Source organism: Parasteatoda tepidariorum, chromosome 7, assembly GCF_982258835.1.
Source record: "Parasteatoda tepidariorum strain Cologne lab strain chromosome 7, Ptep-v5.0, whole genome shotgun sequence".
In the NCBI taxonomy this organism is placed as follows: Eukaryota; Metazoa; Arthropoda; class Arachnida; order Araneae; family Theridiidae; genus Parasteatoda; species Parasteatoda tepidariorum.
In genome coordinates, this window is record NC_141761.1 from 4,495,374 (window position 1) to 4,518,159 (window position 22,786).

General features: G+C 30.5%; 2 protein-coding genes across 2 annotated transcripts in view; both read right to left on the reverse strand.

Annotated features, from left to right (window-relative positions):
• LOC147806748 (uncharacterized) overlaps positions 1–377 on the reverse strand; it is a 38,860-nt gene extending 38,483 nt beyond the window's left edge. The window contains exons 1-2 of the mRNA XM_087168520.1: positions 366–377; positions 81–103 (exon numbers count right to left, since the gene is read on the reverse strand). Coding sequence (XP_087024646.1) covers positions 81–103; positions 366–377 — 35 coding nt within the window. The remainder of the gene's footprint in view (positions 1–80; positions 104–365) is intronic.
• LOC122272945 (uncharacterized) lies at positions 190–22,783 on the reverse strand. Its single transcript, XM_087168521.1, has 9 exons — positions 22,742–22,783; positions 20,159–20,190; positions 18,999–19,074; positions 12,653–12,705; positions 11,471–11,555; positions 7,183–7,226; positions 6,106–6,211; positions 2,479–2,547; positions 190–534 (listed from the first exon to the last, which is right to left on the reverse strand). Exons 1-9 carry the CDS (start codon positions 22,781–22,783, stop codon positions 424–426), a joined length of 618 nt encoding a protein of 205 aa, XP_087024647.1. The 3' UTR covers positions 190–423.
• Positions 22,784–22,786: the final 3 nt, after the last annotated feature.

The window sequence follows — 22,786 nt, forward strand, 5'->3', positions numbered from 1 at the left end:
AAAATTGTGTTTTTAAATTTTCGTTCCTCAAAAACTGATTGATTTTTCCTACAAATAGGTATTTTGTAATTTTAAATTACCCAGTTAAAAATGGTGTCAAAATCTGTATGACTCACAACTCAATAATTTTCAACTTATACAACGTAATAAGTAATATTTCACATGGGATATATAGGGAAAAATAAATTTTATAATTGTATTTGCAAATACACATAAAATTAAATCAACATGAAAGATTCTACCGAAGTCGAAAATCCAAATATATTAATTAAGAGCAGAAAGACAAAATAATATTTTAACTGTTTGAAACTGTTAACTATTTAATAAATATTCACCAAAATATGTAATAAATTACAATATTTGACTATAAGTCCCATTTTACCCTATGAAGAACTGCGTAATTAAAGTCGAGTAAAAGCTTATTTACATTTCATGTTCTACAGATGAATCATCAGCAGCATCATCATCTTCATCATCAAGAGCATCATCATCTTCATCATCATCATCAGCAGCCTCATCATCCTCATCGTCATCCTGAAAGTAGAAAAATAAATAAATGCACAATCCTTCGAAGTAAACAAGTGGAAAACTATTTTAAAACCAAACGAAAAATTTTTTACTCACAATTAGGACTGGGCGATGTAAGAAATTTTAAATCGTGAAACACTGTCTGTTAGACAACGCGATATCGCGGTGTATCGCGAATCAGCATATGTGCAAAACTTTTCTATTAGAAATCTTTAAATCAATCAAAAATAGATAAAAGGAATAAATCTATTACGAAAAAAAGTTTTAATTCTAAAAAAATGTTTCCTCTGAAAATGTTTAATTCTAAAAAAAGCATTAAAAGCATTGTTTAATTTTTTTCAATCAAAATAATAAAGATGTCTTAAAGTAATAACAAGCACAAGCTTTATTTTAATCTTTTTTTAAATTAAAAATGACTTCAAATTTATTGGTTTAAAAATAATAATAAAACTGTAACAAAATATTTTACAATCATGCATTATAATTAATTGAAAAAAAAAACGAAAGTAAAAAACAAACCAAAGAAATCTTCGTTTAGTAAAAAAAAATTAAAATTATTTCTGAAAAAAAAACAAGGTGTTTTTGAATCCTTTTACCTTGTTTTATTTATTTACTTAAAATAATAAAGTTGTATTAACCAATGGTCAAATTCAATACTTAATAAAGTGTAAAAATAAATGTAAGTTTTTTATTTATGAAAGATTATTTTCTTTTTTGAAAATAAAATCGACTAAAGATTTATTTGCTTAAAAATGATGCTGACTATCTAGCAAATTATGAAAAAAACAAGTATTGAAAGAATTTTAAGAAAAATTAAAAGAAAATTTTTTAAAAAAATACTTTAATTACAATTGTTAAATTATCAAAACGAGTCAAAACATTTCTTAATTTTTTATTTAATGAATAAAAATTATTTGTTTTAACTAATAGCCAATTTTTTTAACAAAAGATAACGCAAAATTTGTTTTAATTTTCTCAAAAATTGAAGCAAATTAAGTAAATTTAGACTCAGCTTTATTTTTTTTCATAATTAAAAACGACTGAAGATTTATTGGTTTAAAAATAATCAAATTTTATCAAATAAATTTTAAAAAAAAAACTTTTTATAACAAAGCTAAATACAAATTACCCATTTTAAATTGTAACCCTTAAAATGAAAAACAATAATTAAAAAAATCAATGAAAAATCTTTTTCTTTTTTTGATTGAGTTCAGAACGAAAAGTAACAGTAGGTCTAGTAAAAATAATTGACAAGAATCGTTAAATTCCGACAGATAAAAAATCGGAAAAAGAACGGAGAAAAATGTAATGCTTTTACCATAAGGAAGTTATTCTTAATTTAAAAAGTTAGACACATTCTCATTCTCGGATTCCTTTCAAAAATTGTAAACAAAAAGTTTGTGTTCTCTAACATTTGAGACTTATTGTAATATTTAATTATTTCTTTTGTTATATTATAATGCTTTTATTTTTTAAAATTAAATATTGAACAAAGAGAAGATTTTTTCCATTGCAACTTTTATCGAAATGAGTGATTATGTTTTGCAATTGCATTTTCAAGTTTGTAAATTAGCTAAGTTGTGAAGTATTTGAAAGTTAAATGAAGATAAGTCAAATTCTCTTATGAATATAATCTTATGAAATTTAGATTATTGGTTTGATAGGTTACTTTTCTAATAATAATTATCTTATATTATTTGGTCCGGGCCTGACTGTAGCATGATCACCGAAGCACTCGCCAGAATTAATAGGAAAATTCCCAAGTTCACACCTGCATAAATGATAAAAAGCTCCTTTCTGCTTTTTTTTTTTCAGATTTATTGATTTGCTTTTTGTTCTCGAAAGTAATAGAAACAATAATAATTAATTCTCATTAAACAAAAAAAAAAGAGTTGTTATTAGGAAGTTAAATAAAGTAGTATAAAAAGGCAAGTGGCTTATGATACTTACAAGATCTGCTAGAGAGATGGATACTCTCCGTTGAGGAACAAAGGGAGGGGCATCTTCCTGGAATTCAGCCTAAAAAGTTTTTTTTAAGAAAATACATAAAAGATAATAATAAAAGCTGTATATATAGTGGTATTTATATTACTGCAATTATTTAATTACAATTCACTAAGACATGCTAACTCATATCTTGAGGTAACTTTTGATAGCCATTAGATTTTGATAGACAATGTTGACATTACCGGCAGCCGACGATTGGTGAATAACCAGATGTTATTTGAACACACCGACAGAAGCACCCGCTTCGATTTAAGTAAGCCTATTTCGATAGATGGTCTATTGGTGACATTGACCACCTCCACATGCTGTTACTACTCAATCTAGATCTCATGCAACGTAGGCCTGTATGCATTCGACTGCTAATGGCAACACAGAAGCGACCATGACCGTCGTGAACTTAATGGATCTCGCATGATGAGCACTCAAAATCCGGTGATCTTAATACAGCTCTCCCGGCTTCTCTCAAAACAGCAATGAATCAACTGGCGGTATCCATTCATCGAATTATCGGTAAATTCCTGGTGGGGGAGTGCTATAACTTGTCTACCACGACAATTATTTTACTCAAATTCGTTAATATATAAGACACGATAACTCGACTGTATGTCGGGGTACTTTTTCATAGAAGAAGGTTGAAGTTGGCCATATATTTCCCCCACATTAGCAATGTAGCGTATCCACCACCACTATTATTCATTTCACTAGTATAAAATACATGTTAGCTCGATATCATGTTGAGGTACCTTTTCTATGCCAGGATATCTTGACTCTATATCGGGGTACTTTTTCATATAAGAAGGTTGATGTTGGCCATACAACTTTGCCACATTAGTAATTGGCGTACCGCCATTTTCCAATTCTCTTGTATAAAATGCATGTTAACTCGATACTATGTTGAGGTACCTTTTTATAGATGAAGGATGACATTGTCTAATATCATCCTCAGAACAAGTCAATATTTATCATGTAGATCAATATGTAAATCAATATCAACTCAAGAAATATCTACCCCATTCTGTTCACTTTTTGCCAGTTTAAAATTAGGTAAATATTTGTATTCCTTTCAATACGAAAATTTTTTGCGAAATATGTAACAGACAACGAAAAAAAATCAAAACATTTCAGCCTAAGGAATTATGGGAATTGAGCCTTAATCAAATTTAAAAGCGGGAGTATTTTTCTAACCATTTCTTAAGAACAATTCAATCAACTTTACTTATTTACTTATTTTTGAATTTTTTTCAATTAAATTTCCTTAGATTAAAATGGCAGAAAAATACGTATACCTTACAATTCAAAATTTTTATTTCATTAATATTTCATGAATAAAAAAAAAAAACATAATTAAGAAAATTTAACGTGGGTGTTCGGTAAAATGAATTTTGCACAATTGCGTATAAAAATTTTTCAATTAACACTAAACATACCCAACACTTAATACATACCTACTTCTACCATAGCCATAACAAAATATTAAAAAAAATAATGTGCAATAATGAAAAGATAAAAAAAATTTATAAAAAACTCCTTTTTTAGGACGAATTTTAACTAGAAAACTTCCTTATTGGCACTACAGCCCAGGGTGTGCCTCAGCCTGTCGCACAATAATTCTCCAGGCAGCTCTTTCCCTGAATTTGGTCTTCCAATTGGAAATTTTTAAATCATTCCAGACACCATCCATCCACCTTTTCTTTAGTCTGCATCTCGCCCTATTGCAATGCAGGATCTTTACCACTCGAGGTAATCTGTCAATGTGACATGAAATACTCGGTGCTTTGGTGAATTTTACAATATTTCTATGCTTAATAAGAGCTTTCAGCTCATCATTAGTTCTGATTTATTAATAATTAATAGTTAGCTGTAATTGTATTGGGCCATAAATTTTACTTTTAAGGATATTTAGTTCAGAAATTAGTAAGTCTTTTTGTGTCACAGTTCAAATCTCGCAGGCCTATGTTACCACGGGACGGATGATTACTACGTAAATGTTTAGTTTAATTGCTCTTAGGATCAATTTTATTTCTTTTTTACGTATGCTGTTAAAAAAGTGCTTTGGTTCCCCCTTTCTGAATTCTAAGAAATTTCGTCTGAAATTGTATTTGAAGTGTTTATTACTGAGCCTAGATATGCAAGACTATCCACGGTAGCACATTTAAAATTATCAACATTAAGAAATTGATTCACTGTAGTTCCTCGTAATATTAGTTTTTCTTCTTCATAAATATTATTTTTTGTTCTTTAAGTAAAAGGTCGGCTAAGCTTGCTACTTCTATTAGTTTTTGTTGATGCAATTAAATCATTTATAATTTCCACCCAGTATTGTGTCATCAGCAGAGGCACAAATTAAGAGTTGTTTTACTGGTAATTAAGCCTCTGATATCTACTTTTCTAATATCGGATTCAAGTACTATATCATCAAAGGCACTAATTGGAATCGTTTTAGTGGTAATCAAGTCTCTGAAATACGATTTCTTAACGGCGGATTCAAGTATTAAATTAAAAAGTAGAGGCTATAATGAACACCCATATTGATGTCGAAAGTTTCTGAAAAATCATTCTGCGCAGGAAGGATGGCTTTAGATTCTATTTAATAAGATGCTTAGATCCAAATTGATTTGAAATTTTGTGTGAGGTTAATATACCTATCAGGGCCGAGGACAGGCGCACGTCCGCCTGTCCTCGGCGGTCAAAAATTCCTTGCGGACAACAAATTTCTCGAATCCAACGTCCGCGCGGACGGCCATTTTTCCGTCAATGTTCGTGATACACTTTCAATTTTTGTTATCTTACAAGAGTCTAGCGCCTCACTTCTAAAATGACCCTCTAATCTAGAAATACAGCAACATACTGTGCGTGGTGGAATTAATGTTTTCTGGGAGCACTGCAGCGATTGAAAGAGGCTTTTCAGCAATGAACTTACAAAAAAAAAACACATTACGTACTGGTCTTAAACAAGAGTTAAATGCAATTATGAACATCTACCTAAATGGAAAACCCCTTTCAGATTTCTGTGCAGAAGCCTCTGTAAACCATTGGCTTGATTGTGGAACTGGCAAACGTCATATTTGATTCATTTAAAAAAAGCAGTACCCTCGAATAAATTGACATTCCAGATAACTTGACCTTTGTCATTTAAATTATTTCCTAAAAAAATAAATTATTTCATAAAAGAAATACTAGGTTTTGCGGTTTTGCTATTAGTAACCTAGTATTTCTTTTATTACTGTATAATGTAATCCTAGTAACTACTAATTCATTGTGCAATTTATATAAATGTTAGTAATAAATAAGAGAAAATAATATTTTTATTTATTTAGAAGCTACGGGTTAGTTTCAAAGGAGGACGGGTACATTGTTGGACAAGCCGTCCTCGGGGACGGGTAAAATTTCTGAGTTTTTTCGAGCCCTGATACCTATCAAATTAAGCAAACTAATCCAAATTACTGAAGAGAAAATTTACTAATTAAATTTAATACTTATGCAGCGTTTTCCGCGGCTCATTTGTGGGGCGCGTCCAATGGACTGTGAACATTTATTAAAAAAGTTAAAAAAACAAACAAAAAAACTTACAGCTAGCCGTCTTCTTTCTTCTTCAATAGCTTCAAGGATTGCTGACCTTTGACCTCCAATTCCCTGATGTTGTTGAACATATTGCATGTGGATGCCGAAAGCACCCCTGAAAAGAGATCACATCATGTTTTGTTAAAATCCATGCTCAAGATTGTGACGTTTCAATAATAAATAAAATTTAAAAATATCATGCTCGAGTATTATAAAATTGAATAAAATTGAAGCAACTCTCAATAGGTGTGAAAAGTTTCAAGTCAAAACACAAATGGTCTCATTTTATACAAAAGATTAAAGCTCTTCAAATATGACAATCAGGGGTCTGTCCAGACATTTTGTGAAAGGTCCGTTTTTCGTGAAATTGTGAAAAAATTACTCGCATTCTTTCAACCAGGGTCCGCTTTTATGAATTTGTGCAAATAGGGTTCGTTATTGCAAAAAAAAACTTTTTCAAGGAGTTTTTAAATTGTAAAGATATACAAGATTATGCTCAACACTGTAAAATTATAATTAAAAAAATTAAATTTTAAAAAATAAACAACAATTGCTGCTTCTAAATTAGAGATGCAACATACAAATATTTGGTATTTAGCCTATACTGCTGAACGCAGAATAATAATTTCGGACGAATAATGGAAGAATCGTCTGCCGAAGACAAGACTTAATTCGTTTACATCTATCACTCTTGTTTTCTGCCCTGGAAAGGGTTTATTCGATTAACAAAATAACAATGAAGATAAACAAATTTGTGAAGGGTCCGATTAAAAGAAAAATCATTTTGTGAAGGGTTCGTTTTTAAGTTAAAATATTTTGTGAAGGATCCTTTAACGAACCCAAATTTCTTCTAAACAGACCCCTGACAATGGCACCTGAACTCCAAAAAATTTAAGTCTGAAAATAAAAAATCTCCAGAAAAATATTAACTTTTTAAGCTTATCACACTTTATAAGAGTTTTGAAGTAAATGTACAGTGCGAATCAGTTTTAAAAACAGAGATTTATGTCTGTTGAAAAGAGTTAATTTGAGCAATTAAGAATTTCAATATTTCCAGTATTAATAATAAATCAGTTGAATACTTACAGGTGGCGGTGCTCTCTCTTACTGTGCTTGATTTTTTGAGCCTCCTAAAAATTAAATTGAGATTATATTAGAAAATTATGTAAATAGATTATTTTTTACTGCTGTAAAAGAAAACGAAAATTAAACACACTGCTTTTGAGAAATTAAGTTAATTTTATTTATATTGCTATTCACGTGCGCTTGAATAAAATTTACCAGTTATTACAAAATTATTTTTGGTAGAATCACAGTGGAATAGATAGTAATCAATGTATATGTAGATGAAGGGGAAGAATGGTTTATGCACATGAAAGCTGATTCGAAGAAAAAAAACCAAACCTCAGCACGGCCCATCTTAAATTTGTAATAACTCTCGGAGAGAACCACTTTTCCGCGTTATAGATTTGAGTAAAAGAATGCTAGCCAGAGTTGTAAGCGAAACAATTCTTTCAAAGCCAACGATAATTTGGAAGCCTCTTTTTCAAATTAAATATAATTTAATAAATAACGCGAGGTTGTAAAGAATATTGCAAATAATAATAATAATGCTGTTTAAGAACTACATTTAAAACCATATAAAACTATATTGGTGCACTATATTTTGCAACCATTTTTCAAATAGTTGTAGAGTTTATAGATAAAAATTAATAAATTTGTGGAAAAAAAGAGCTAATAATATTTTGCATGAAAGTTTCAAAAATTTAGTTTTCTCACTGGCGTAAAGTTATTTAAAACTATTATAAACCATAACTACAAAAAAGGTATTCATCCCCTATTTCGTTGAAAATAAAAGCAAATTCAACACATTTTAAATTAAGAAACTTAAAATACACGAACAAACCAAAACAAAATTTAAAAAATATATCGAATAACTAAGTTTTCGTTTTAAATTTGCAGAAATGTCATGCAATTTTTTCTTAAAACTTATACATAGAAAAGTCTCAACTTTCAATTAGTTTTTTCTATTTCCATCTTTATTCAAAAAATACTTTTAATGTTGAGCGTCAGTTTTCATGATTTTAAGTGCATTTCTGTCGGTAAATTGAGATCCCTCAAGAGCCTTTGAGGTAATTAAACGCAGATCATTTGTTATGATTATTATTTTATATCAAATTGCATTCTGATTTACATGAAGGAAGTTTCATTCAAATTAAAGGAAGAGATAATTTTTAAGCCATCTCGAAAATACAAGAGATACTGCTATAACTCTTTCTTTTAAAATTCCTCAAACCATTATAAGTTCCCATAATTATTTTGCTTTATGGAGCAAGAAATAAAGGAATTTAAACGGAACATAAAAAATTTCTATACTGTGGAAACAATTCAAGTACCATTCTGATAGTGAGTGGTTTTATTAAAGAAAAGTATAATTTTGCTCTGACATTTCTATTTAGTTAAATGAGGTATTTATTGTATTCTATGGACAGTTGTGCTTTCATTAGAATTGAGGTTAAACATGATTCATTGGAAGTTACAGTTTAATATTTGCAAGAATTTTTATGTAAAAATGGGGCAATTTAGCCTTTTTTTAAAAACATTTTTTTGACTAGTAATTAACCAGTTCCCGGTCAGCAAAATGGACCAGCTAAGTTTTGATAATGAGAACATTCGCTTAGGATGCTTTCACAGAATAAAATTGGGATAATAAAAAAAAAATCTGAATTTCAATAATTAAATTAATAAAATTCGCATAATTAATCATCGAATATTTACGAATTTGGGATATTCTTTCCTGAACTCTAATGAGAGAATTATTATCTAATTTAATATCCATTTAGTTTCTGTAACTAACAGCTCTTGGTCTTTTTGAAAGATGTATTTCAAGGACAAAATTTCTAGGATCACTAAACAAACAGCATGTTTGAAGAGACATTGCATTCCGGTCGTTTACAAGGCAAGAAAAGATTTCAGGGCATTGTTTCCAATTTGTGTTGACTTATTTTTTAAAAGTCTGTCTTCACAATTTCCTTACAAATAAAAACAATTCTAAGATATCGATTTAATATAGAAAGTGACTTTGAAAGCAAAAACTCATTGAGACACTTAATTACAATTCTATAAACCGCTTTCCTGATCATTCCGAGTTAACTCGGGAATGTATATGTCACGGGCAATGTAAATAATTGGGCATTGTTTATAATGCCCGGGCAATTTAAAAAGTGCCCACAAGGATATGACAAAATGATAAATTATGTTGTAATTATTACATTGCCCGGTCATTATGTATAATGCTAAAAGTTAAGTGGGCAATTTGTGTCACACACAGCCACAGGGTGTCTTGGGATATTCATCCACTTTTAGATGCACCTGGATAATTTTTTTTTAATTTTTTCCCATACATGCACTGTATAAAGCTACTACTTCAATTACTCTTATCTGGCGCAGTTTTTATTATTATTTTTTTAATTTTAAAGGTTTCAGATTAAAATTGATTCAAACGCTTTGTTTAATTTTTTTTAAATATTTAAGCTATAGCGAAAGTGGCACTAGACCTAGTATATATTTCGGGCATTTACCAAAGGTCTAGTCATACTAGGTCTGGTTTAGTGCCATCGCCCGGTATACATTTGCCCGGTATACCCTACACTGAGGGTTTTTTAAGGTTCAGTGCCACTGCCCGGTATACATTTGCCCGGTATACCCTACACTGATGGTTTTTTAAGGTTCAGTGCCACTGCCCGTTATACATTTGCCCGGTATACTCTACACTGATGTTTTTTTAAGGTCAAGTGCCACTGCCCGATATACCCTACTCTGATATTTTTTTAAAGTCAAGTGCCATTGCCCGGTATATATTTGCCCGATACTCCAAACACTGATGTTTGTTCTAATCTATCGTCAGTAAGTATTAAAATATCGAATAAATGTAATTATATCCACGAATAAATTAGTATCAAATTGGATGTAATAAATATTTCGGACATTCACCAAAGCGACTAATTTGATTGTCAACATTCACCGGTGAACATTGGCCAGCCAGAATCACACCACACGCACGTGGTTGTCCCATTGCTGTCAATTAATCAAAGTGCCCAAAGAAATAATAGCGGTATTTATAATGACCGGGCAATGTGAGAAATTATTGTAAAGTAATTCAAATTTATCAAATTGCCCAATTTTAATGGTCATTATTCATAATAACTAAGCATTATGAATACTGACCAAAATAATTACATTGCCCGTAACATATATATTGCGAATATATATTATGCCGAGAAAACTCGGGCATAGCAGAATTTGTTAGTACGGTTTGTTTTCTCACGTTTTTTTCTCACATAAGAAAAAAAAAAGAAAAATAATAATCAGCTGTGATTTGATCTTTGTCAAAATTTTTTTTGGTGTTTTATTGTTGAACTAGGAGGCTTCGCCCCCTGCTCGCTGGCGCTCGCCAACTCCCGGAACTGCTTTCGCAGTTCATTTCGGATTGCTTCGCAATCCGATGCTCGCTTTGCTTGCGCATTGGATACGTTCCTTAACGCTTAGCTCTTGTATACTTTTTTGAACGCTGAAGTTTCGAAAACTTTAACTGTAGAAAATTCTAAACCCGTGCATTTCAATATTAATTTGAAATTGCAACAGTTTACATATTTTTCTTAATAATATAAATTCAGTTGTTGAGAAAAGTAAGTTTTGTTTTAAAGTCTCTCCCACCAGAGCTAAAACCATGTGTTGTAAAACAATATGAAATAGTACTGAAAGCATCGGCTTCGATGAAGATAATTTTGTGAGAATTTTTTTTGATAATTCGGTGAGAATTCACCCGATTAGACATATGATATGCTCACTACGTGCTCTTGCGCGCCGAAGCCTATCAAATAAAAATGAAAACTGTTGCCAACGCGAGAAAAGAAATATCATCGGTTTTATTGATACATACGTATTAGCGTTTTATATAATATAGATCGATAGATTATGGGACAGCACACGTCTTTGTTTCTATTGTGTTTACGATGGTTGCTGAATTTACAAAGAAAAAAAAATAGTAAAAAAAAATGACGTATTACTTCACTGGCGTTTGCCCCTTTTTTTTTAAAAAAAAACTATCATACAAAGATTAACTTTTTTTTCATTCGTCCTAGATAACTCGGAATAGATAGTAAATTAAATGCTTTTTACACATAAAAAAATTTAAATTTTAACTTAAGACTTGTGCATTAATTTTGTTTCTTTACATTTATTAATAAAATGAAGAAAAAAAAATATGTTGATTTTTGATTTTATTTTCAAAAAAATTTATAAGGGAAGGGGTTAAACAAAAGTGCAGAAAATATTAAAAGGGATCCATTACAATTCAGAAGAATGAACTCACTTCGTCCGAGTCTTCGGTGGATGAAGAACTTGACCTTTTGCGTTTTACCGAAGTACAACAAGGGCATCTCGGAAGAAGTGGCTCGCTAAAAGAACAAAAATATTAATATAAAAATCATGCATACCAATCAGTAGAGTAGCTTTAAAAGTGACCATGAAGTTTCAGAAGGCATAAAATTTCATTCGCCATTTTTTTAATAAAATAAACAAAGTGCATTTTTTTGTACAGATTTATATGCACACATGCTGCCAACAAACCTCTTACGATATCTAAACATCTTTAGACTAAAGATATTAAAGAACAATTAAAACTCTTCTATCTTGATGAAGGTAGAGATAAGTAACAGTTTTAAGGGATTTTGGAATATCAGACGGAAGATTATTTTTAAATGTAACTATGAATTTTCTTCCACTGAAATGACAAAGGACTTAACTTGAAATGAATAAAGTTTTAGAAAAATGTTGCAAGGAAGACGGAAAAAAAATATTATTTGAATTTTTATTTTTTTACTTAAAGCTAGTCATATCTGAACATGCAATTTGTGAGAAAATAATCAAAATTTTAAATACTTTTTTTGTGATTTTTTTTTTAAGTATTGACTATCCATTGTTGTAAAATTTTTTCTTCTTTGCCTCGATTTCTCTCTTACTTAATCGCAATTTAGTTGATTCCAAAAGTAATAAAATATTACCAGTTATAAAACTAAGCATTTTAGTGAAGTTTTTAAGAATAAAAAAAAAAACTTAACATAGCCGTTCTTTGTTGTATGCTTTATGTATATAATTGATAATTTTTTTTTTCTTATTCACTCAACTTTTACCTCTCGCTTACTTTTCTATTGACTAAAGTTGCATTTTAAGGGAATGTCAGACTAACGATCATTTTTGAAGATTAAATGGAATTTTCTTCCACTGAAATGGCAAGAATTCTCTTGAAATAAAGCATACAAAAGTGTACAAATCAGGCAGACGATTATTTGTGGGAGTATAGAAATGTCAAATACTTAGAAAAATATAAACTTTAGTTTATTAAACTTGACCTGTAGTTTTTATGCTTAATAGACTTATAAAATATATTTCGGAAATCAGCAATAAAAGCAAAAAAATACATTCATACTTTCTTGCATTAAAATAATAATCATAAATCTTACAATAATAATAATAATTATAAATGACTACTTACTCTAATCGTGATGGGCCTGCACCATCGTTTACAGCCCTCCTCACACCCCTCTTCTGAAAATTAAATTGAGCTTTTATTAGAAAATTATGCACATTTTTTAAATGGATTATTCTTCACTACTGAAAAAAGAAAACTAAAATTAATCATGTTTTTGAGAAATTAAGCAAATTTTATTCATTTGTTACACGTTGCAACCATATGTTGCTCTCCACTTGCACTTGAATAAAATTTACAAGTTATTATAAAATTATTTTGTTAGAATTAGTTGATTAAATATTATAACCGTAGTTGAACAACCGAGCCATTTGGGTTTACGACTACTAATATTTTACTCAGTAGCATTGTAATTTTGAATCCAATCCAGAAGACAAGGGAACACTTGGATCAAATATCGGGAGAAATTTTGCTTTGGGGAGGTTTTTTTTTATTGAACTAACCTGCATTTGTGTTACATAGGGAGGAAAACCACGATAACATTCCACGGTTAGCCTGACTGCAAGGGAAGTCCTGATCTTCTGAGCTACAACGGCTCGACTTGATTAATAATAAAAAATGGTTGCTTATTAAAAATAATTTCATGGAGATAATGGTGAACATTAAGCTGGAACATTTTCGTGGCTTTCATTTTCGTGTATCTCTAAATTTGATAATCTTGATTTCAATTTAATTTGGTTTAAATAAATTATTTATATCACTATTATAAATATTGTTTTACACTGATACTTAAATTGCGAGATACTTTGATTTTTGGGTTGAGTTAAAAATTGCAAAAAATATGAAGAGCATCTCGTTATATTCACAAAAATGATTGACTGTCTGTCGAAGAGGCTAAAAAAGGCAAGGGAACTCAAACCCATGATCCGTCTACCTCAGAGGATATTTTTCGTCAGCATTATGGTCGGTGAGAGGCGGGTGCGGGATTCAAACCCGATTCACCTCAGTGGAAGGCAAATGCTCCATCCCATGAGCCACTACGGCTGTAACTGTAATTTATTAAATAATAATAATAATAAACAAGGTGAGGAATGAACGAAAATAATGGAAATACTTATCGAAAAATTCCCTAAAACAGGGGTGGCGAACCTTTGTACACCAACGTGTCATTTTTTTCTAAAAAATTGTTTAATTTGGTCAAACAGTTTTGACTTCGTGATTATTGGGAAAATAATAACACTAAATACTATCAACTCTAAACTCTTCATTTACTATGAAAAAGAATACATTTAGCAATGTCTCAGTTATACGCGTAATTCAACTTAAAGTAACATCAGTGTGACCTCTGTTGTTGCAGATTAGATGACAAATAACTTATATTAGGTTGTAAGATGTTATTTTAAGCAGGTCTGTTGATTTCTTTTTTGCTAGTTATTTAGTGTTAGCTTGTTTTTTATGTTAATTGTTTTTTGGCATTAATTCGTAATTTTTTGTTAATAATTGTTTATTTTTTTATGTTTGTTTTTGTGAATTTTAATTTAATTGGTAAATTGCTTCACAGTGAACTTCGTGATCGGTGGCGTGCCCAAAATATTATGTGGCGTGCCATTGGTTCGCCATCCCTGCTAAAAAGATATCGAGTTATAAGAAAAAACTTTTAATTTTCACCCTCCCCTATTCACCCACCCGAGAGACATTATCTCCACTTGTTTACCGCAGCAACTCAAATCTGGAAGAAAAAATATTCCCTGTGTTTTCCAGTACATATTATACACAATATATTAAGAGGAATTACAGTGTGAGCTATATTGGGTTAACTATAAAAGTTTCAATTGCTGAAAAAAAACAGATGAACATATTTAAATAATGCTATAGTGAGTGAAATAGTTTAGTATAGCTGAAATATCACGGTTAAATATCCCATAGATTACGCTTTGAGTAGTCGTCATTTTTTAAGAGACAATATTCCCTGTATATTCCCAGTTTGTAAAGAAGGAAAAAAAATCTAAATTCCCAGTTATTTGAGGTGATTTTTAAATTTCCTGTATTTTTCAGGTTCGAGTGACAACCCTGGTAACCTGATAATACTTTTGTAACACACAATTTTTACAGAACCCTCGAATAAATAAATAAAAATTTACGATTATTTTTTCCTATTTAATTTATTTACTTTTAAAGGTCAAAAGAAATATTCAGTTGGGCACTTTAAACAGCGCGACATCAAAACATCGACCATGAATGAAACAACAAAAGAGCCCTTCAATCTTATCTTCCATTTCAAATATTGCAATTTTCTCTGCAACAGTTCTGTCTTATTGAGTCCCTTTCTTTCGAGGAACCTATTTTTTTTCTAGATTCCTAGGCGACGACGGGGCAACAGGATCAGCAAAAATAGTGGGATCATCCGTTTCACAGGGTTGCCACAGTAAAAAATGAACAAAAATAGTTGCTTTTAGTAGCCTCAAGCATGAAAATAGTTGCCTAAAACTATGAAAATAGTTGCCTGAACTGGAACAGAAATTTATCAAAAATAGTAGCCAAATAACTATCGCTTATTATAGCTTAATTCTCAAATACTATTATTTGGGTGATGTCAGAAATTTTAAATCATGATACATCGACAGTTAGACATCAAGATGTAGTAATGTATCGCAATTTAGTATATGTTCAAAAATTACCTATGGGAAATCGTTAAATCTATCCAAAAAAAATAAAAAGGAATAAATCTAGTGCAAAAGAAAATATTAATTCTAAACATATTCTACTATGACATCAATATCATTGCTTAATTTTTTCAATTAAATTAATAAAGAAGTCAAAGTAAAAGCAAACCCAAGCTTTATTTCATTTTTCGTAAATTAAAAATTATTTAAGATTTATTGGTTTAAAAATAATAACAGTGTAACAAATTATTTTACATACCTGCATTAAAAATTAACTGAAGAAAACAAACGAAAGTGGAAAACATACCAAAGAAATGTTCACTTCAGAAATTTTTTTTTAAAACTATTTGTTGAATAAAAAATATGTTTTTGAAACTTCGTTAGACCCTTTTTTATTAACTTATTTAAAATAATAAAAAGTAGTATTAACTAATGGTCAAATTCTGTACTTAATAAATATAAAAATATTTGCACTTATTTATTATTATTTTCATTTTTAAAAACAAAATCGACTAAAGATTTATTTGTTTAAAAATGATACAGACTATCAAACAAATTATAAAACCAACAAGCATTGAAAGAATTTTAATAAAAGCTTTAAAAAAATACTTTAAGTACTAATGTTAAATTATTAATGTTAAATTACGTCAAAACATTACTAAACTTTTTATTTAATTAAAAAAATAATTGTTTTAACTAATAGCGAAATTTTTTTAAAACTTTGTTTTCATTTTTTTCAAAAATAAAAGCAAATTAAATAAAGGTAAGCTCTGTTTTAATTTTGTTATAATTAAAAACGACTGAGCATTTATTGGTTGAAAAACAATCAAATTTTTATAATTAACTACATTCAATAAATTTTAAAAAACTAACTTTTTATGATAAAGTTAAATACAAAATACCCCTATTAAATTGTATCGCTTAAAATAAAAGACAATAATTGAAAAAACACAATGATTTGATCGATTGAGTTCAGAACGAAAATTTAAGATAACAGCAATTGACAAGAATCGTTTACCCAGACAGAAAAAAAATGGTATGAAATAATGCAGAACGAAACGATCGCTGCAAAAGTCTCACTGAAAATAATTTACAAGAAACCCGACAATTATTTCCGACGAAATAAAATGCACAACGATTGCAAAATGACTTAAGTCCCATTGAAAATAATCTTCAAAAAACGCAAATTTCCAAAGACAAAAATGTACATAAAGAAACCATGCATTGCGTTCGATATTACAACGATGATCCTCGCACGAAACCGGGAGTTCTGATTCAATTCGCTCTTCGTCATTCAACATCACAAAACTAACATCATCTTAATAGCAAAACGCTATCTACATCTCTTCAGCTAGACGAAATCAAAATCGTCTTCGTTAGTGTGGCAACAGAGTTAGCCTAGTCAAGGATCCTTGTATATTAAATCTTTAAACCGCGATTGTAATCTAATTAAGGCGGCTTAAATCAGATTTCTAATGCATCGCCTAAAACGAAAGTCACTACATCGGCCTACTGATATATGCGTTAAATCGATATTTCGCGATACATCGATTTATCGCCCAGTCCGAACTATGCTCCAATTAAAAAAAGTTTTGTACAAATATAAAAGGTATACATATTAGAAAATAGGTACCTAAATAAAAGTCGAATTACAATAAAATATGAATGTTAATGGAAGGAAAAAACAATTAAAAATAACAAAACTGCCCCTCAGAGAGAACATATAACAAGTACTTTATTAAATCCAACGGAAATTTAAATTTTTGGGTCTTTGGACATAAATGATTGTATAAAAGTTTGCTTTCTTTTATTAACGTTCTGAAAAGTAACGATCATTTTTGCGAAAAAACTTCGCCAAGAGTAAAAAAAGTCTCCTAATAGTCGCCTATTCCTGAAAATAGTTGCTTTCTTAGCCTTTTCAGGCAAAAAAAGTCACCATAGTCGCCTAAGGCTGAAAATAGTAGCAAATAGTTATATTTTAGTAGCCTGTGGCAACCCTGGTTTCATCATCTTTTTTTTTCTCCAGCCGAGAAACATTAGAACCTTTCGTGTTTAGTTATCGTGATTAATTCGAAGAGGAAAAAAGACATTTCTTCCCATCTTGCTTCATTTCCACTTATTGGAAAGAAATAATTCCAAATTTGCCCTCCTAACCTATTAACCAGGGAGGATGCATCCCAAATTTAATTTATTCATACGCTAATGAAAAAAGGGAAATAATCACGTGTTGGCAGAAATTTGCCTTCGCGGAAGACGTTTTGGTGGAACTAGCCCGATTACATGGAGAAGAAAACTTCCAACGGTTAGCCTGACAGCAAGGAAACCAAGATTCGTCTACCAATGAGGATATTTTACGTCAGCACTGTGGTCGGTTCAGGTCGGATGCAGAATTCGTATAGACCAGCAGCTGCTGGGATTCAAACCTGATTTACTTCATTATAAGGCTCTATCCCAAGAGCCATCATGGCTCAGTTAATTAAATAGTAATTATCAACTTAACTGTAGATCGTAGGAGAAAAACCATTGAAAGGGATTAATTCGAAGAAAAACCAAACCTCGACACAGTAGCAAAACCACGACGTTATGAATTTGTCTAACTTGGGAAATTTTTGTGAAAAACGGGCATTAACTATCATCTTTATATTGGATAGTGTTGTAAGAGAAATAATTCTTTTGAATTGTAATAGGAAAATATAATGTGAGGTGAACGAATGACAAATTTTCAATAATTGCAGTTTCATACTGTAATTTTTCCAATCACAGTTTGGTATCTTTATGTATTACAGTCGAGGCCCGTGTAGCGAAAAAAGGAGACGATAACTTAAGAGCATCTCTTCAAATTCTTAAAATCAGCTTTATATATGTTAAGAGTTTTATGTTAATTTTATACTAAACTTAATTTTACTTACAGCTACTTTTCTTTAAGAAAATTTATAAAAATGGTCATTGTAAAATACAACAAAAAAAGAGGAAAAAGGACAGCTGTTTGAATTAAACTTCAATACAATACGTATTTTTAAACACTTGCAAAATAACGTAGAGTTATTTATAAAAATAATGAATTTGAGCAACAAGAAAAACTTATCGAATACTTTGCATGAAAGCTTTAAGAACAATCAGGTCAGACAGAGCCGCGATGGCTTTTTGATTTCCTTTCCCAATCCAGGAGTTCCCTTGTCCTCTGGATTGAGTTCAAAATTACAAAGCTACGGAGTTGAAAATTAGTAGTCGGATAGATGGGGGCGAGCAGGGGTTAAGCTTTGATTAATAATCGTGAACTCAATATCGGGTCGGCTGTTCAACGACGGTCATAAAATAAAAAAAAAATCTAGACGAAAAATACCCATGTAATAAATGGTGACTGGTGCACGTTGAATCTGTTGAGTCACAAAGTCCTCCATGTTCCCATAACAAATGATACCTTTGAGGTTACTTATCCAGGAATTTCTTTGTCATCTGGATTGGTTCAAAATTACATGGCTACGAAGTTGAACATTAATCGTAACCCCGAAATTGGGTCGACTGCTCAACGACGGTTATAAAAAAAAATTAAAAAAAACCTGCCGAAGACTAGTAAATGGTGACTGATGCACGTTAAATATGTCGAGTCACAAAGTCTTCAGTAATAAACAACTCCAAGATATCGATCGATCAGAGATGGAAAACTGAAACTACTGATTAAAACCTACTTAAAAGTGCTAAACAGAACAGAACATAATAAAAGTGATCAGTTAGAAGAATGAACTCACTTTTGCAGAGGACGTTTCATCATCGCTGGAGGAACACAGTCGGCGGCGTTTGATGTTAAGTCCGACTGGACGGATGCTAGAAGAAGAAAATTTAAACACAATAAGTAAAATAGTTTCCAAGTTGCGAAATTTCAAAAATGGCGTTTTTAAACTTACATTCCTCAAAAACTGATTGATTTTTCCTACAAATAGGTATTTTGTAATTTAAAATTACCCAGTTAAAAATGGTGTCAAAATCTGTATGACTCACAGCTTAATATTTTAAGATTAATACAGCATAATAAATAATATTTTGCATGGTATATGTTAAGAAAAATAAATTTTATTGCAAATACACATAAAATTAAATCAGCATAAAAGATTCTACCGAATTCGAAAATACAAATATATTAATTAAAAGCAGCAAAATAATTGTTTAACTGTTTGAAACTGTTAACTATTTAATAAATATTCACCAAAAATATATAATAAGTCATAATATTTGACTATAAGTCACATTTTACCCTATGAAGAACTGCGCAGGGGTCTGTCTTGACATTTTGAGAAAGATCCGTTTTTATAAAATTGTGAAAAAATTACTCGTAATTTGTAAATATAAAATAAACGTTAAGTCACATTCTTTCAACCAGGGTCCGCTTTTGTGAATTTGTGCAAATAGGGCCCGTTATTGCAAAAAAACTTTTTCAAGGAGTTTTTAAATTGTAAAGATATACAAGATTATGCTCAACACTGTAAAATTATAATTAAAAAAATTAAATTTTAAAAAATAAACAGCAATTGCAACTACTAAATTAGCGATGCAACATATAAATATTGGTATTTAGCCTATACTGCTGAACGCAGAATATTCATTTCGGACGAATAAAGGAAGAAGCGTCTGCCGAAGACAAAATTTAGTTCGTTTACATATGTCTTTCTCCCCCCACCCCTTCCTGGGTAGGGTTTATTCGATTAACATAACTATAATGAAGATAAACAAATTTGTGAAGGGTCCGATTAAAAGATTAATTTTTTTGTGAAGGGCCCGTTTTTAAGTTAAAATATTTTGTGAAGGGTCCGTTTTTATAAAAAGATATTTTGTGAAGATTCCGTTAACGGACCCAAATTTCTTCTAAACAGACCCCTGCTGCGTAATTAAAGTCGAGTAAAAGCTTACTTACTTCTGTTCCTCAGCAGAAGAATCATCATTTTCCTGAAAGTAAGAAGAAAAATAAATAAATGCACAATCCTTTAAAGTAAAAGAGTCGAAAACTATTTTAAAACCAAACGAAAAAATTTTTACTCACGATTTTAAGATTCATTTTCTTATAAATTTAGGCGTTTATCTTTTACGTTTTAGAAGATGGGAAATTTGCCTGATTAATTTTTTTTACTATTAGTAAATAAAATAATAAAAAATTATTTTTTTGAAATAATTTTTTACATGGAACTATCGAAAACGAATTTCATAAGTCAGAAAAAAAAATTTTAAAAATAAAAAATTATATTTTTTTTTTGTTAACTCCCGTATCATGACATATTAGGCAAAAAGAGAAATGGATATAGTATTTCCGTATCGTGATCTGACGCATCAACTACAATCGCTATAATCGATAAATTGATTTTAAACTTGTAAATTTAAAAAAAAACACGTATATGTTTTCCTGGTGGTGGCTACGAGTTATACATTTCGAGTTGGAATTTTTTTCTGTTCTTGCGGGCCGCTGCCCGGAAGTTGCGAAGGCTTGCCGTTATTCTGACACTTAATCACGATGTGGAAATTTCCCTAGCAAAATTATCATTTTGGTGTCTTCCTACCCTTATCTTGACTACACTATTGAAAATTTGTTCTGATGTTGGCAATTTCCGGAGCCCTCATATTTTCAGGGTTTAGAACCAAACTAACGCGTACAGCTATTCCTGTTTCATTTTTTATATTATAACCGTCGTTGAACAGCCGCTCCAAATTTTTGGGTTTACGACAAATGTTCAACTCCGTAGCAATTTTTTTAATATTGAACCCAATCAAGAAGAAAAGGGAACTCCTGGATCAAGTATTGGGAGAAATTTGCCTTCGTGGAGGACTTTTTGATGGAACTAACCCGCACTTGCGTTACCTAGAGAGGAAGACCACAAGTACCTCCCACGGCTAGCCTGATCATCTACCCAGGGCTTAAGACAATAGAACGGCTGGTTCACTCCTTTAAAGAAACTATCGCCGCGCCAATTCTCCTATTTTCTCTAGTGACGTCACTTTGGCTCAAAACTCGCACTTTTACTTCAAGAACAGAGCGTTCGGCTTTACTAGCTCTAACTAATATTGGAGCATTTCTTTTTGTGACATATTCTAAGACATTTGTTATTTTCTATAATGACTTTCCTCAGTTTTTACCGTGAATTTACAAAATTTTAAAACTATTAACGAAATGCCAGTTTGCGCGATTGCAACTTGCAAAAATTTTGATAGAAAAACAAAAGAAAAAAATATAATTTTCATCGTGTTCCCTAAAGTAAATGAATAACTATGTAAAGAATGGATTCCGAAATGACACAGTTAATATATAACGGCAATACGTTTTTTCTATCGTTAAGAACTTTTATAAAAATTCGTTATCTAAATAGAAACCGCCTCGTTACTTCAAAAAGAAAGGCATATGAAAAAAATTGAAAAATGGATAAAGTCGAAGAAAATTAAAACGTAAGTAAAAAGTATAAATAAAATATATAGTGTACAGTTGAAATTCTCCTAATTTCATAACTTATTTTTCTAATGTAGTTATTCTAAATATTTATGATTCTTTTAAAAATTATATTCTCTTGAATTTAAATATCTATAAATTATATCATCTTAAATTTAAATATCTATAAACAATTGCAAAATTTCTAATGTCATTATGAACCTAAATTATTATTTTGTTTCAATAATTAGCGTTTAAGGTTGATGTTTCTTAATGATTAAGTATGAACAAATTACTATTAACGGCATATTTTAAAATCGGGGATTCTAAATTTAACTCAACATATTGTTATGAAAGAATATGCAGATAAAAAAGTGTCGATAAATGCTTTCATTTTTCTTAATAATTAAAGTTAAAACAGAACTTTTTAAAATAAAGTATTTGTAGTGTCATTTTCGCCAACTAGTAAAATATTTTTATAAGATTAAAATGGTATTTTTTTAATATAATGGCCAAGAAAGTTTTTTTAAACTATGTTTATGAATGGAAATAATGTGTTAATTACGTAAAGTTTGAAAGCTAATAACCAGAAAAAGTCTAACTTATTTTTACAAAGAGAAAGACGCAAAGTTATCATAATATCTTTGCGTGCGATCTTCCGAGATCTGTGAACACAGTGACGTCATGAGGAGGGAAATCATAGCTTCAGCTCTAGGAGCGGAGTGAACTAGCCCTTCTATTCTCTTTAGCCCTGCGATCTACCACTGAGGATATTTCACGTCAGCACTGTGGTCGGTGCAAGCAGGAATTCGTATGCCACCCATCGCTGGGATCGAACCCTGGTCTACTGGATCCAGTAGTCTACTGAAAAATCCAGTAGAGTTGGCTGCTACGAGCAAATTTTTTGAAAACTTATGAACTCTAAATGTGTGAAGTGAAACTGTTTTAAGGCTCTTAAAAAGTAGCAAATTTTTCATTTTCAAATTTTTATCAGACATATTTTTAGGATTTAATTCAACAGTAGTATAAAAAACACTGAAAACAAAATTATGTCAATTATTTTAATAAAAACAAACCACAACTTACCCTTGCCCGCTTTTGGGGCACAATCTTCTTTGCTCTTGCCATTTT

Excerpts from the sequence above, each read along its gene's own strand:
- LOC122272945 (XM_087168521.1), bottom strand. The coding sequence starts at position 22,783 with ATGGCAAGAGCAAAGAAGATTGTGCCCCAAAAGCGGGCAAGG. Across the intron at positions 7,227-11,470 it reads CCACCGAAGACTCGGACGAA|GAGGCTCAAAAAATCAAGCA; the intron begins GTGAGTTCATTC and ends TTTAATTTTTAG. Across the intron at positions 2,548-6,105 it reads AAGAAAGAAGACGGCTAGCT|GCTGAATTCCAGGAAGATGC; the intron begins GTAAGTTTTTTT and ends AAAACTTTTTAG.